Raw genomic sequence first — 12658 nt, forward strand, 5'->3', positions numbered from 1 at the left:
TTTATACATCTTTGTAAAACTTCTTAAAGTTCGATATGAAATATTTTACATATCTCAGATTGCCAAATAATATATAGGATAAGTTCTACATCAAGCATGCATGTGAAATCCAAAACGTAACTAAGAAATATAAAAAGGAAGCTAGATCCTCTAAAACTTTAAAGCAGTTTTCCTTGTACATTAATATCATATTTTGCAGTCCTAGTCCTCTACCTGATGACTGGATCTATGTGAGAATTAACAATTTAAAATTAAATAAAATAAAAAAAAATAAAAAAACAAGAGCAAATGCGACGTACCTGCAGAAAGTTTCTATCAACTTAACGATGCGATGCGACGTTTTGTTACACAACAAAAAACTTTTGTAGGCACTAGACTACAAAACCCTAAACCCAAATTGAGGACACGACATGTGATGCCTGAAAGCTGAAATTCAATCTCCCACGTTACCAAACAAACCACTATCCAAAATCTGTGTGTTCCATTCCTTCTATTCCTCCAAACTGTGAGCCCTAGGAAGACTCTAGAGAGGAAGTTCATTTTTTTTATCAGATCAAGAAAGCAAAGTCAAAGAAAGAAAAAGATGTCGCATGCATTCGGTTTGAAACACTGTCACGTAGAGTTATTTTCAAACTACAAGTTTACGTTTTGTTTTTGTTAATATATTGTCTAGAACATCAATATGAGGAAGAGGTGTTGACTATATAATAACATGTAAACGTTTCTGAAAACCTTCATGCATGTGAAATTACCAATTAGAGAAGGGGACCATTAAAGTTTTTGAGAGGAATGGATTGGATTTCGATGACGCCAAAATTATTACATGTGGTGATGTTACCTTATGGTCAGGATTTATCAGATTTGCAGATAAACTACAGCATGCATGTCAGGTTTTGCACATGTTATTAATATTTGGTGGTAATATTTCGATTTAAATCGGGTCCCCTCCTATCATGCTATGATATCAGCGCACGATTTAGCTTGTTCACTGCTGCAGCCCATACTAGAACCCGTTAGAACTACTGAACTAGGGTTTCATATGCATGCATGCCTTGATCAATCTGTAACTCTGTTGTCATCTGAAAGGGAAAGAGGTGTGTTGGGTATTAATGGATAAGTGCAGCTTTTTCCAGTCGGCCCTAGAGACTAGAGCGGGATCGTATCTCTTACACCACGATCCGAGTTTGATTGAGCACGTGGCGTTTCAGACTCCTACGTGACTTGATGATGATATAGGGAATTAAGTCAGGAATATGTGTGGAAGATATGGTGAAATGTGTAAGAAAATCAACGGGGAGTGATGAAATATGGATCACAAGTTATGTTGTGGACATAGGGTACAAGTCATGACCTAATTTAATCCAAAGCAGAAGCCATGAATTAAACCCTAGCATGCCCTCAAGTTTACTGGATAAGATATCGAATGTGGTGCCAGACATGTCACACAACTTGGAAAATTAGAGAAATATTGTTGGTGGTCGTGGAATGTATGTATGGCTCACAGTGATATAATGGGTTGGTCGGCCAAGTTGAGGAATTAGAGAATGTTCCCCCTGGTAACTAGTTGTTGGGATATCCATACATATAATTAATTCTGAAGGTGTCCCTTGATAGTCACAAAGAGCGGGGTGCCTTGTTTGGCTTCAGATCGTCCCATTCTCCTTGTGTATAAATAAATATATATATATATATATATATATATATATATCATTTTTGTTGGGTTAATATTTTGTCTTCACTGTTGTGTATTCGAACAATTGAGGTTGAAAGTTGTGGGGCATGCATTAGCTAGTTTTCCAATTTTCATACATATTGTGGTTGTGCTTCACTAATTAAAATCAACATGTTATAACTTGAGTAGACTATTAAGGCATGTGGTGGTGTAATGTTACATTGAAAAATTACTTCATGCACAATATATTTCACAATAGTAATTCAGGATCATAACTCAAGCACTGGATAAGGTACGTAGCGAAAGTGTTTATTTTCCGGCTATACCAAATATTGAACAAGTCCGTCCATAAAACTAGAGACTGCGGACATGGTTTGCCAAATAGTTCGAACGAATTGTGTTCATTAATAAACATTAATTAGACAATAGACTTAGTTACTGGATTCAAGACAAAAAGGAAACAAGAATCATTGGATTATTGGATTACTCTTATGTAAGAATCCTTATTGGACTCAACTAGTGATAAAGGTGAGTCAGCACATTTAAATTATAAATCACGTTTTGAGTTTTGTATATGTGTGTTTGGACCCGATTTTACACCATCGGCCCAAGCGATCGATGCCGTTGAGTAAGCATGGTTCTTAATCGTTGGATAAGAAAGTTAGGATAATTTGCTATTGTTAAGAGATAATATTATGATTCTTAATCATAATAATTATCTTTTAATAAATTATCTTAATTATCTTATACAAAATAAATTATACAAATTCTTGGACACTTCACGTGGCCTAACATGGATCTGCAAGCCAAAGATGATGGTGAATGGGAAACCTAATAAGGTTAGGTGATGGATGTCAGCTTGGTATCTAGTCGACTGCATATGGGATCTATGGTTGAATGGACTCGTGTACAAAGCCACATGGAACAATGGGAAAAGATTTTATACATGGTGGTGATAAGTTGGCAATACAATTTGATCAAGATTGGGATACGTGGTCTTCATGTATGCGTGGGTAACTTGCAGATGGGATGAATTCGAATTGCAAATTGGATAGGCATTTGCAACATGTGGGGGACACGGATTCTTGAGAAAAGTAAGGTGATTGTTTTGGGAAGTGAATTGTCCTTCCAATTAATATGTTAAGATAATAATACAAATTGGAGCACAACATTGACACTTTGATTAAGGCGAAGTGATATTATCAAAGGGTTTTTATCACAATATCTGGATGTAGAAAAGTTATAGTGGAACTAGGAAAATCTATTTCGGCAACAGAGCACTACGAATTCTATAAATACAAGGCTTTGAAAGCTTAGAAGAGGCCACCTTCAATTCAACACACAACTGCCATGCGCAAACTTCTCAAACATCTTGAGATTTTTTATTTTCTTTTTCCGCCAACACACCTTCAATTTGGATAAACAGCACTGTGAAGGTAACCGGCGAACATCTTCAGTTTGGATAAATAGCACTGTTGCCGTAGAATCAGTCGACCAAGAAGCACCTTCAGTTTGTATAAACAGCACTACGTCGAGGCTGACTGGTTATCTATCCAAGTCTCGGTCTAGAAAGATTTTTGAATCCTTATTGGCAGGGGTCATCTCATTAGCCTTCTCGGCGAAGTGAGGTGACCCCTGCCAATTAAAACTGAAGCATGTACTTGATCTCACTCATCCCCAATTGGAACTGAAAGCAATAGGATTTGTAACCAACTCCCATGATAGATGGAAGTTGTGTAAACCTTGCTTTATAAATTGGATTCACTGCTCACAGAGAACCCTCTCTTCGTATTTGGGACTATCACCATAAGAGAATACAAGTCTCCTAGTGAGTAGAAGAGTCCTTTTTGAATCACAACCATGTCTACTGCGGGTTAGAACTCGATAATCTAATTGGATTGTGTTCTAGTGTTTGCTGTTAGTTTACGTGTATACGTATATATATTCCAACATCTTACTCTTGTAGTGAGCAGGGTGCGGAATAAAAGGTAAATCTCTTCTTATTCTCAGTTGATAGTAGCTTCTTCTAAAAGTCAGTGTCTAGCTAGCTAGAATAATTGACCCTAAAAAAGAGGCTAATTACTCGATTTTAAACGCATGATTAGACATGAATCAAAATGATACATTTATCTTGCATCAACAACATATCCATTAAGGCCCTATAGGGTCATGTGACTAACTGAAAGCTGAAAAGAAAAAAATGGTTCGGGAGGTCCTATGGGGAATTTTACGTAGGTTTGTATAGATGATAAATTGTTGTGTTTTTTAAAATGACTGGGACAGATTTCAACGAGCCTGGACATCATAGCTCGGAAGATGTACATGTTTCGACATCATGACTCATTAGATGTGGACAGACACATCAAGTGCTTGAATTATAAAGATGTGAAGGTAAAAGAGTCGCACATTAATGAAAGAGAAATCTTACAAGAGTTATAAGAGGTTGAGCTACTTCCCATATTACCAATTAGTTTTATGGTGGAACTCCAACTTTCTTCATGGTATTAATGCAAGTTGGGCCACGTGTGAACGTGCGATGCCCACGGACACACGTGTTCCACGTCACCCAATCTGTATTGTTCACGTGTCTGACTTGAAAATTTGTCACATGTGAGGGAGCATGTAATGATGTGAAGGTAAGAGAGTCATACATTGGTAAAAGAATAAACCTTTATAAGAGGTTGATCTATTCCCATGATGGAACCCCAAATTTTTTCATGAGCAAAATGCCTCACTGACAAAACTCGGCAAAAATTGACTAATTGTACGATTCATGAATCTACCACTGCCTTACATACACGGCATTCCTAATAAGTAAACATTCCCTTTCAGCATGTCCTCGTTACAATGCTAGAGAATGCATGTATGCTCTTGCATTCTAGTGATTGGAATCTTGATATTAAATGGTATAACAATGCTTAAACATTAGGCCCATAGCACCAATTTGCTTCTTAGCCCAACCTTTAACACCTTCACTCTCTTAACAGTGAGAAGCCCTCATGTTAAGTTTATGAATCCCTTAAGAAAGGGCTAGAGTTCCTATTCTCAGCCCAAACTGTATCCAAGTCCATACAGCTTCAAATTGCAAACGCTGTTTCCCAAGAAGCAGTTGACATTCTGCTATTTTGGGCGTGGCAAAAAAAACTGCTACTCCGCTGCCAACCTCCCCTTTTCCTACTTAAAACAACTTCATCTGTTACTTCTCTCGTATTGTCATACACCAACTTCTCCTCTTTGTCCACCCAAACCCTCCTTTTACCCAGATTCCTCCAACCTCTTCACATCCTAATTCGCAACTCATAAACCAGTAGCCACCTTAAATATTTACCTTCCCCAATATTCTTGCATACGTACAATTGTTGTACACAATTTCCCTCTCACATAACTTGTTACATAACTCTACCACGTGACAAGTTTTTTTACATAGAATACAAATTCTCTTCTTCTTTGTACCTTCAAGAAAACTTTGATCACACGAACCATCCCCATAACTCGTACACGAGTAAATAAAGAATCGTGGCGAGTGGAACATACACAAGAGAGATGCAAGAACTTTTTTCTTTTTCTTGCATCATCACCAACACCAAGTTTATATAAGCATATACAACAATCCAAGAAATCATTTAAAACCAAAGCATGAAATTCAGTAACAAGCTGCACGTATAGCAATGTGTCCGTACGTCTCTTTTTTTTGTTCTTCCACTTTCTAAATTCCTTCTCTCTCTAAACATTCCCACACCACCAACTTCTTACCCATCAAATCAATCAAACCCTAAACATTTTCAAGAAATCCAAGAATTCACTAATGGCACCACTATTAGCATTTCTTCTGGTTGTCAACATCTTCATAAACTCACCTCAACTCGGGCTGAGTCGCCCCAACCTCATCCCCCCCAACTTCTCCCAACTCGACTCGTGGATCGCCCACAACATGAGGGGCTACACCAACCTTAAGGCCACCCAAGCCACTCTCCGCTTCGACGCCCAAATTCTCTCTGCCGAGGAAATCGTCAGAATCATAACCGTCAGGAAAGACGGAACCGGCCAATTCAGAACCGTCACAGACGCCGTGAACAGCATTCCTTCTGGGAACACAAGGCGCGTCGTGGTTTTCATCGGCGGGGGCGTGTATACGGAGAAGATTCTTGTTGACGCGTCGAAGCCGTTCGTGACGTTTTACGGGGACCAGAACGACGTGCCGTCAATCACGTTCGATGGCACGGCGTTGAAGTACGGGACGTGGAATAGTTCCACGGTGGCGGTGGAGTCCGACTACTTCGTGGCCGTCAATATTGCGTTCGTGGTGAGTTATAATATCATGTCATGATGGTTTTTGCCGTTTTGTTCATAATTCTTTTAATTCTGATGTCGTTTCTTAACATGATTTTTTTTTTTTTTTGGTTGTTGGAATTTCTTAACATGATATTTGATATGCATGTGCGTTATTATTTGACGATGCTATTTTGACAAATAAAATTGACATATTTGTTGACATACTCTTTAATATAGGATGATGTTATCCACACATCTATTTTTATCTGTCATATACTTCTCTCAATTATTTGGTTGTCGGATCGTATGAATTGAAGAAAATCAATAGAGAAAAATTAACAAGAGTGTGCAGGAGATAAAAATGAGTATGTAAATATCACTACCCTTAATAGATAGGAGGAACTCATATATAATGATAGAATCCGCTCCGCATTAAAGAGTATTAACCAATATGTTAATTTTGTATGTTCAAATACTTTTATTATTTTCCATAAAGAAAAATTGTTCTTTTGTTTTATTCTTCACATTTTGTGTCGTTGTATCTATTGCTATCTGTCTTGAAGAAAAAGAAAGAACACAAAACGGAACGCATATATGGCATTGTTTGTGGTTATTTTCAGTGATGAGGTCATGAGGGAATGGAAAGATAGACCTAGGAAAAGTATGACGAATGGATCTGGCTATTAAGATTTATTACCTTTCCCTGAAATAGGTTTGGAGTCTTGGACATGTTTTGGTTTTTGCTTCCCTTTAAAAACACTAGCAATTCAATATTTTCTTTAACAAATTAATTGCCCTAATTAAAATCTTACAATCTTACTTCATCATCATATGGTACATTTTTTAAACGCTTGTCATTACATCATCAAGGCACTATTTTATTTGTAAACGATATTTTGATTATCTAATCTAAGCTACGAAAAGGTGAATCTGAACTTGAGTTCAAAGAAACACGGCTTATCTAACTTGAGTTAGGTGTAGATCTGCATATCATCAAGCCACTGTGATTGAAGATGTGTGAATGAAAATATTAATGATACGCGTTATACATATGAGATACGATGATATTAATTGATGGATATCGTTTGACGGTTTGTGGATGAAACTTAATCATGACCTAGTCACAACAATGGCCAGAAGTGTAAACTGCAGCATGGAAAATGCTAATCTGCAAAACCAAAATATCTATAGACACGGCAGCTTTCCTGGTGACAGAGAGGGAAAAAAAAAAAAAAAAAAAACCCCACGATTTTAATAGGGACTAGGGAGGGCAAAAACATGTGAAGATGAATAAATCAGCTTTAACTACCAGTTTAATTATATTTTTCTTTTAAGTTTGTAAAATAAAGAGTTCTATAATTCGACTAATGATGATCATGCATGCATGGTGTGTTTGTTTTTATAGAATTCAGCTCCGATGCCGGACGGAATAAGGCCGGGGGCACAGGCGGTGGCGATGAGGATATCAGGAGACAAGGCAGCGTTCCACAACTGCAGGTTCATAGGATTTCAAGACACGTTATTGGATGATAGGGGGAGACATTTCTTCAAGGATTGCCACATCCAAGGCACGGTCGATTTCATCTTTGGCAATGGCAAATCCCTCTACTTGGTAATTCGTTGAATAATTAAAATTAACCCAATTAATTAGCCAAATTATAATACAATTTTATAACTGTACGTAAATATTGTTTTTAGTTTTAGATTCAGAATTAATGAATATTTTGTATTGCAGAATAATATGATACATTCAGTTGCAAATGGTATGGGGGTGATAACGGCACATGCTAGGGAAAATGTGGAAGACGATAGTGGTTTTGCATTTGTGCATTGCAACATAACGGGGACAGGTGACACATTTCTTGGGCGAGCTTGGAGGGAGAGACCTAGGGTTGTGTTTGCTTACACATACATGGGCTCTCTCATCGATAAACAAGGATGGTCTGACTACATGCATACCGAGCGTGACAAGTAAGCACCCTCTTAATAATGTTATCTTGCTAGATTTACAATGTCACACTAAAAATTTATGTTCAAGCAAAAATTAACATGATTGTTTGATAATTTAAATATATATGCGCATCATGAGACAATCTAAAAAGAATAGATAACATGTATGTTAACTTTATTAAAAATACAAATGATAAGTTTAAGCGACGATGATGGTGATTTTGTTGTAGGACTGTGTTTTATGGAGAGTACAAGTGTATGGGACCGGGTTCGAGCTCATCGGGTCGGGTCAAGTATGCAAGAATGTTATCTGATGAAGAAGCAAAGCCCTTTCTCAGCCTGACTTTCATCAAAGGAACAAAGTGGGTTCTCCCACCTCCCAAGATATGAATTATATATATGTATACTGCTCATATCATCAGTATATATATGTGTGTATCAATGTAGTAAATAAAATGAGGAATACTAGGTTGAAGGTCAAGGGAAACTAGCCAGGCCAGCATTAATGTGCTCTCCTGTAAGTGTCTTACCATGTGTATATAGTTTACCCCATGTTGTAAGCTTGTAACTTTGCAAGAAAAGCAAGTTATTTAGTGAAAATTGGGGTTTCTATACACCACATAGTATTTGATTTTTTTTTTTCTTGGATAGAGGAGATAACCTACCACACATTGGTAACAAACTAATCCACATCCTCATGCAGCTTTAATAGTGTACGAGACGGTCATATTTTTGTCTTTCGGTCAAACCTTACGCCAAAACAAACCTGATGACCCCAAAAATGCATGCATCCATGGGAGCTCGAACTCGAATTGGAGGCTTCAACTCTTGACCAATCCCTTGGGGTTAGCTAGGAGTTATACCACATCATATAATTATCATTGTAACTAACAACTATTTACTATGAATTTTCTCTCTTGCACAAGGACCACAACTAATTTTTATTCTTCCGCCTCTATTCTAAATTATTGCATAAGTTCCAACCGTGCCAATAATTCTAGTGTTGTTTAAGCATCTATGTTATCGTTCTCAAAAACTGCAGAGAAATTTACATGCAACAAAGACGCAAAAGTGACATTATCTCAATCCTATCATGCATATTTATATTGGCTCCAGAGTGATGAAAATTTTTGGTACCTTTAGAAGCTAATGTGTACATATTTCCGCGAAACAATTAACCCGGTAGTAATATCAATGGGACATTGCGGGTTGTTGGGTAAAATGGGCTTCCAAAATAAGTTCCGACTTGGCTAAAAATTTCCTCTTCGTAATCTTTGATTTGTGATCCAAGTTGGCCGACATGTACAACCCAGAAGGCAAAATTAAAGACTACAATTCGCTGGAAAAAGCCTAGCCTTTTAATTTGAAAACTTCGCTTTGTATGATATATGATTATTCCTGCTGCGGCAGTGCGGCGGAAAAGCTCTCTCCCCCAACCCAGACAGACAACACCCCCACCCCCAAATCGACCCTTTGCGTGCACAGTTCTCTTGTAAGAGAATGATTTATGAACTCCTACTTTCACTTCTTGCAATTTTTTTTTAACTGTTGAATTGAATAAATAAAAGAATAATTGTAATGTATAGATTAAGAAGAATAGTGCATAAAGATAAAAGAAAGTAGGAAAGTCACTCCTCATATGTATCAGTGCAGTGTTGCAGACAATTTAATTCATATATACTAAAGTAAAAACATGATTACAAATGATCTTGTTAATTGGAGTTGTAATATGAATCTTGGTTATCAATATTTTAAGAATCAACCTAAATATATATTGTTTATGTGATGATATGATAGAATTTTTAGGATTCACCTTATTTGTAACTACTCTTTAAGTTAGTTTACGATGATTCACCCTTTTATGTTACCCAAAAAACAAAAAAGCACACGATTCCAAGGCTCAAGCAGTTTAACCTTTTGTAGGTCCTATACAATGCGGTCTTCGTACCAATAGACGATGAGAGATTTTTAGCTATTTTCGATTATGAAGTATATCTCATTAAAATAAAGTCTGCAATTTGATTTGGTCCTTCACATGATAACTGCCATCAAGTTGTATATAATATTAACTACGACCTTAATTAGCAACGGCCACTGGAAAAATAATTATGTAGGTTAAGGATTGTGATCCTGGAAACCATGTGAAGAGAGAAAGTGAGAGATTGTACGTGGGTATTGTCCTTAAGCACGCGACATCAAATTATCCCCTGAAACGATATTTCTTATCGAGCACATTTATGTTTATTTTAGATATTTGAATCGAATAAAACAAAAGAAAATAAAGAGACATAAGTAAACAAAGATGCTGGGAGCGAAAAAAGCTTGTAAAATCATTTCTTAAGCTGGCTAGAACTTGTTAGGCAACCATATATTTATTAGGAAATTAATTAATATTTGGCATATTTTGTGATGGAGGACAAATGTGTTTCATACTTTGAGGATCAAATATCAGATGTAGGTAACACTCAATCAGAGAAAATAGAGAGGTTAACAATACCACCACTCTAAGCACCAAATTGTAGGCACCACACCTTTAAAAATATCTAACTAAAGTTTCTCTAATCGTTCTTTAATTAAAAATAAAAAATAAAAAGAGAAAAATTAAAAAGATGTCTGAATACAAGGAGAGACCCTGCTTTACACCAGAAAATCACACCCCTAAAAACCTGGACCACTAATAAAAAGCTTCATCACGATCACTTACTCTTCATTGAATGAGTTTCCAGTCTCCAGCTGCAAAACCACCAACAATACCAAATTAACATCAATAAAACTAGCAACCTATTTCGTGAAGAAAACAGTAATATTATTTATGCAATGTGGATCCATGACCCATCAAATTGAAAATGGATGAAGGGCCTATTTCCGGAGTACTTTTATGCACCTGTGATGTTACTGTGTCGATATTTTATCTTAATTACACACATCCATATGAGAAAGTAGGTTGAAACGTGTAAGATTGTGTGATTGACTTGAGATATACCGGCGGTTAGAGAGTTTTAGAATTCATTATGGGTATCAAAGAGGATGACTTGATCTATAAGGCACTAAAACGTAAAGGTAACTGGTAAAGTATGTGGTTTTTTACCTGGGATGTCATCAGGGTGAGCTTTCTGATGGTTCTCCATGCACTTCAAGAGGTACTTGAAGGTCTCAGTCTCACATGGGATTGTGAGCCCGCCGCCATGATCAAACCCATATTCCTCCTCAGCCTTCTCCAGCAATACTTTAAAAAGGGAGTGACTGAGGTAGCTAGTGGGAATGATGAACCTCCGAAGCTCCGGTCCAACATAAACCGCCAAATACCCTTGGGGGACATCAGGTGGCGGTTCGGGACTGTGGCATATATCCTCGTCGGAATCACAAAGAACATTTGTTAGCCTCTTGCTAATTGCCGGTGAAATGCCCCCATGGCCTCGTTCAGAACGGGGAGTGGTGCTCTCCCCTCCTCTTTTTTCAGAATGGGGACTACTTTTGGCTCGGGGGCTGTTTGCCCTCGAGCCAAGGGTGACAGCTTGCCACTTCTGCAGAATTTCTTTGAACTTGACAATCTGCCTGATTCCGGTCAACTTGGTGCCACCATTTTCATTCATTGCTACAGGTTTTACCACAATTGTTGAAAGAATCCCAACACAGAAATCAGATTGTCCGATTCCACACGACAAGGTTTCATCAGATATTCTTCCACTATGAAAGGATTAAGTTCAATTCACCGTCATCATTATAATTCAAATCATCAACATCTTTATATCTACCATACCATAAGTACACAATCAAGTTCCAAACTTTTTGTTTTCTTGATACAATGTTATAAACGATATTCTACTTTAAACTAATTTGATCTCCAGGACGGAGATTAGGACTTGGGTGCGTAGGAGAAGGAGCACATCCGCTTGAGCCAACATACCTAAACCCACGTCTGCACCCAAGTTCCAAACTTTAACCATCCCTACATCGATTTCTGAGATTTTTCATTCATATAAGATGAAATAGCAACATGGTAATATTTTCTGTATTTTGAAAAGTGAATTCTTTTATCTTTCCTTGTGAAATTTCAATAAAATATATAATTTCATCCCTCTAGGAATATAATTTCAGTTCAATGTCAGATGTGATAATTTGACTTCACAAATCAAGATCTACAAATTGAAAAACCCAAAAAAAAATATAAAAAGAACCCAAATGACCAAAAACAACCACTATCAAAATGGTACACAGAAAAAAGAAGCCAATAAATCTGATAATTCCAATTTCAACCCATGAATCCAAACGAGAATATCAAATAAAAATGTAATTACCTGAGGAGGGGGAGGACATCAACTGCAAACCCGATGAAGAAACGCCATGGGAGCTTCGGAAGGAAATAACACAGCGAGCTCTAGCTCTCCAAAGAGAGATTCTTTTCAAAAAAAAAATTCTAAATTTCGCTAATAATAATTGAAAATAAATCCCAGAGAGAAAGGGGAGATGAATGTTTTGGGAGTTTTACAGTTTACTACTTTTGTGATCCCATCAATTTTCGGAGGCAAATTTTCCTTTCTCACTCGCTCTGCCTACGCTTTCGGACGACTCTGTTTTTTTCTGTTTTCCTAGGAACCAAACAAACCTAACGGCTTCTCTTCTTCAATATCCAAATAAATAAATAATTTATATATTTTTGTTTTCTTGTGAAACCATAAAAAAAAAAAAAGAGGAAAAAACAGAGAAGTGTGTTTATATTTGATGAAGTGGACAATTATGAGGACTTGGCAGAGAAGAGATGTT

The 12658-nt window shown here is 37.0% G+C and overlaps 2 protein-coding genes across 4 annotated transcripts; one reads left to right on the forward strand and one right to left on the reverse strand.

Moving 5' to 3' along the window:
- Positions 1 to 4635: 4635 nt before the first annotated feature.
- LOC103935324 (putative pectinesterase 63) lies at positions 4636 to 8825 on the forward strand. Its single transcript, XM_009345085.3, has 4 exons — positions 4636 to 5975; positions 7350 to 7556; positions 7680 to 7915; positions 8125 to 8825. Exons 1-4 carry the CDS (start codon positions 5478 to 5480, stop codon positions 8282 to 8284), a joined length of 1101 nt encoding a protein of 366 aa, XP_009343360.2. The 5' UTR covers positions 4636 to 5477; the 3' UTR covers positions 8285 to 8825.
- Positions 8826 to 10324: 1499 nt separating this feature from the next.
- LOC103935326 lies at positions 10325 to 12635 on the reverse strand. Of its 3 annotated transcripts, none has more exons than XM_009345088.3 (3): positions 12193 to 12635; positions 10983 to 11489; positions 10325 to 10627 (listed from the first exon to the last, which is right to left on the reverse strand). In XM_009345088.3, exons 1-3 carry the CDS (start codon positions 12209 to 12211, stop codon positions 10602 to 10604), a joined length of 552 nt encoding a protein of 183 aa, XP_009343363.2. In that variant the 5' UTR covers positions 12212 to 12635; the 3' UTR covers positions 10325 to 10601. The 3 variants fall into 3 exon arrangements, with proteins under 3 accessions (XP_009343363.2, XP_009343361.2, XP_018500020.2); XM_009345086.3 differs by having other exon boundaries at positions 10367 to 10627; positions 10983 to 11510; positions 12193 to 12634; XM_018644504.2 differs by having other exon boundaries at positions 10367 to 10627; positions 10983 to 11581; positions 12193 to 12633.
- Positions 12636 to 12658: the final 23 nt, after the last annotated feature.

Source organism: the organism of the source record quoted next, unplaced genomic scaffold (assembly GCF_019419815.1).
Source record: "Pyrus x bretschneideri cultivar Hongxiangsu unplaced genomic scaffold, Pyrus_bretschneideri_v1 Contig8, whole genome shotgun sequence".
Classification (NCBI taxonomy): domain Eukaryota; kingdom Viridiplantae; phylum Streptophyta; class Magnoliopsida; order Rosales; family Rosaceae; genus Pyrus; species Pyrus x bretschneideri.

Bases quoted from the DNA above. Each gene is read 5' to 3' on its own strand.
- LOC103935326 (XM_009345086.3), bottom strand. The intron at 10,628-10,982 runs GTAAAAAACCAC...GTGGTTTTGCAG, and splicing joins TCACCCTGATGACATCCCAG to CTGGAGACTGGAAACTCATT.
- LOC103935324 (XM_009345085.3), top strand. From the start codon at position 5,478: ATGGCACCACTATTAGCATTTCTTCTGGTTGTCAACATCTTCATAAAC. The intron at 5,976-7,349 runs GTGAGTTATAAT...TTGTTTTTATAG, and splicing joins CCGTCAATATTGCGTTCGTG to AATTCAGCTCCGATGCCGGA. The intron at 7,557-7,679 runs GTAATTCGTTGA...TTTGTATTGCAG, and splicing joins ATGGCAAATCCCTCTACTTG to AATAATATGATACATTCAGT.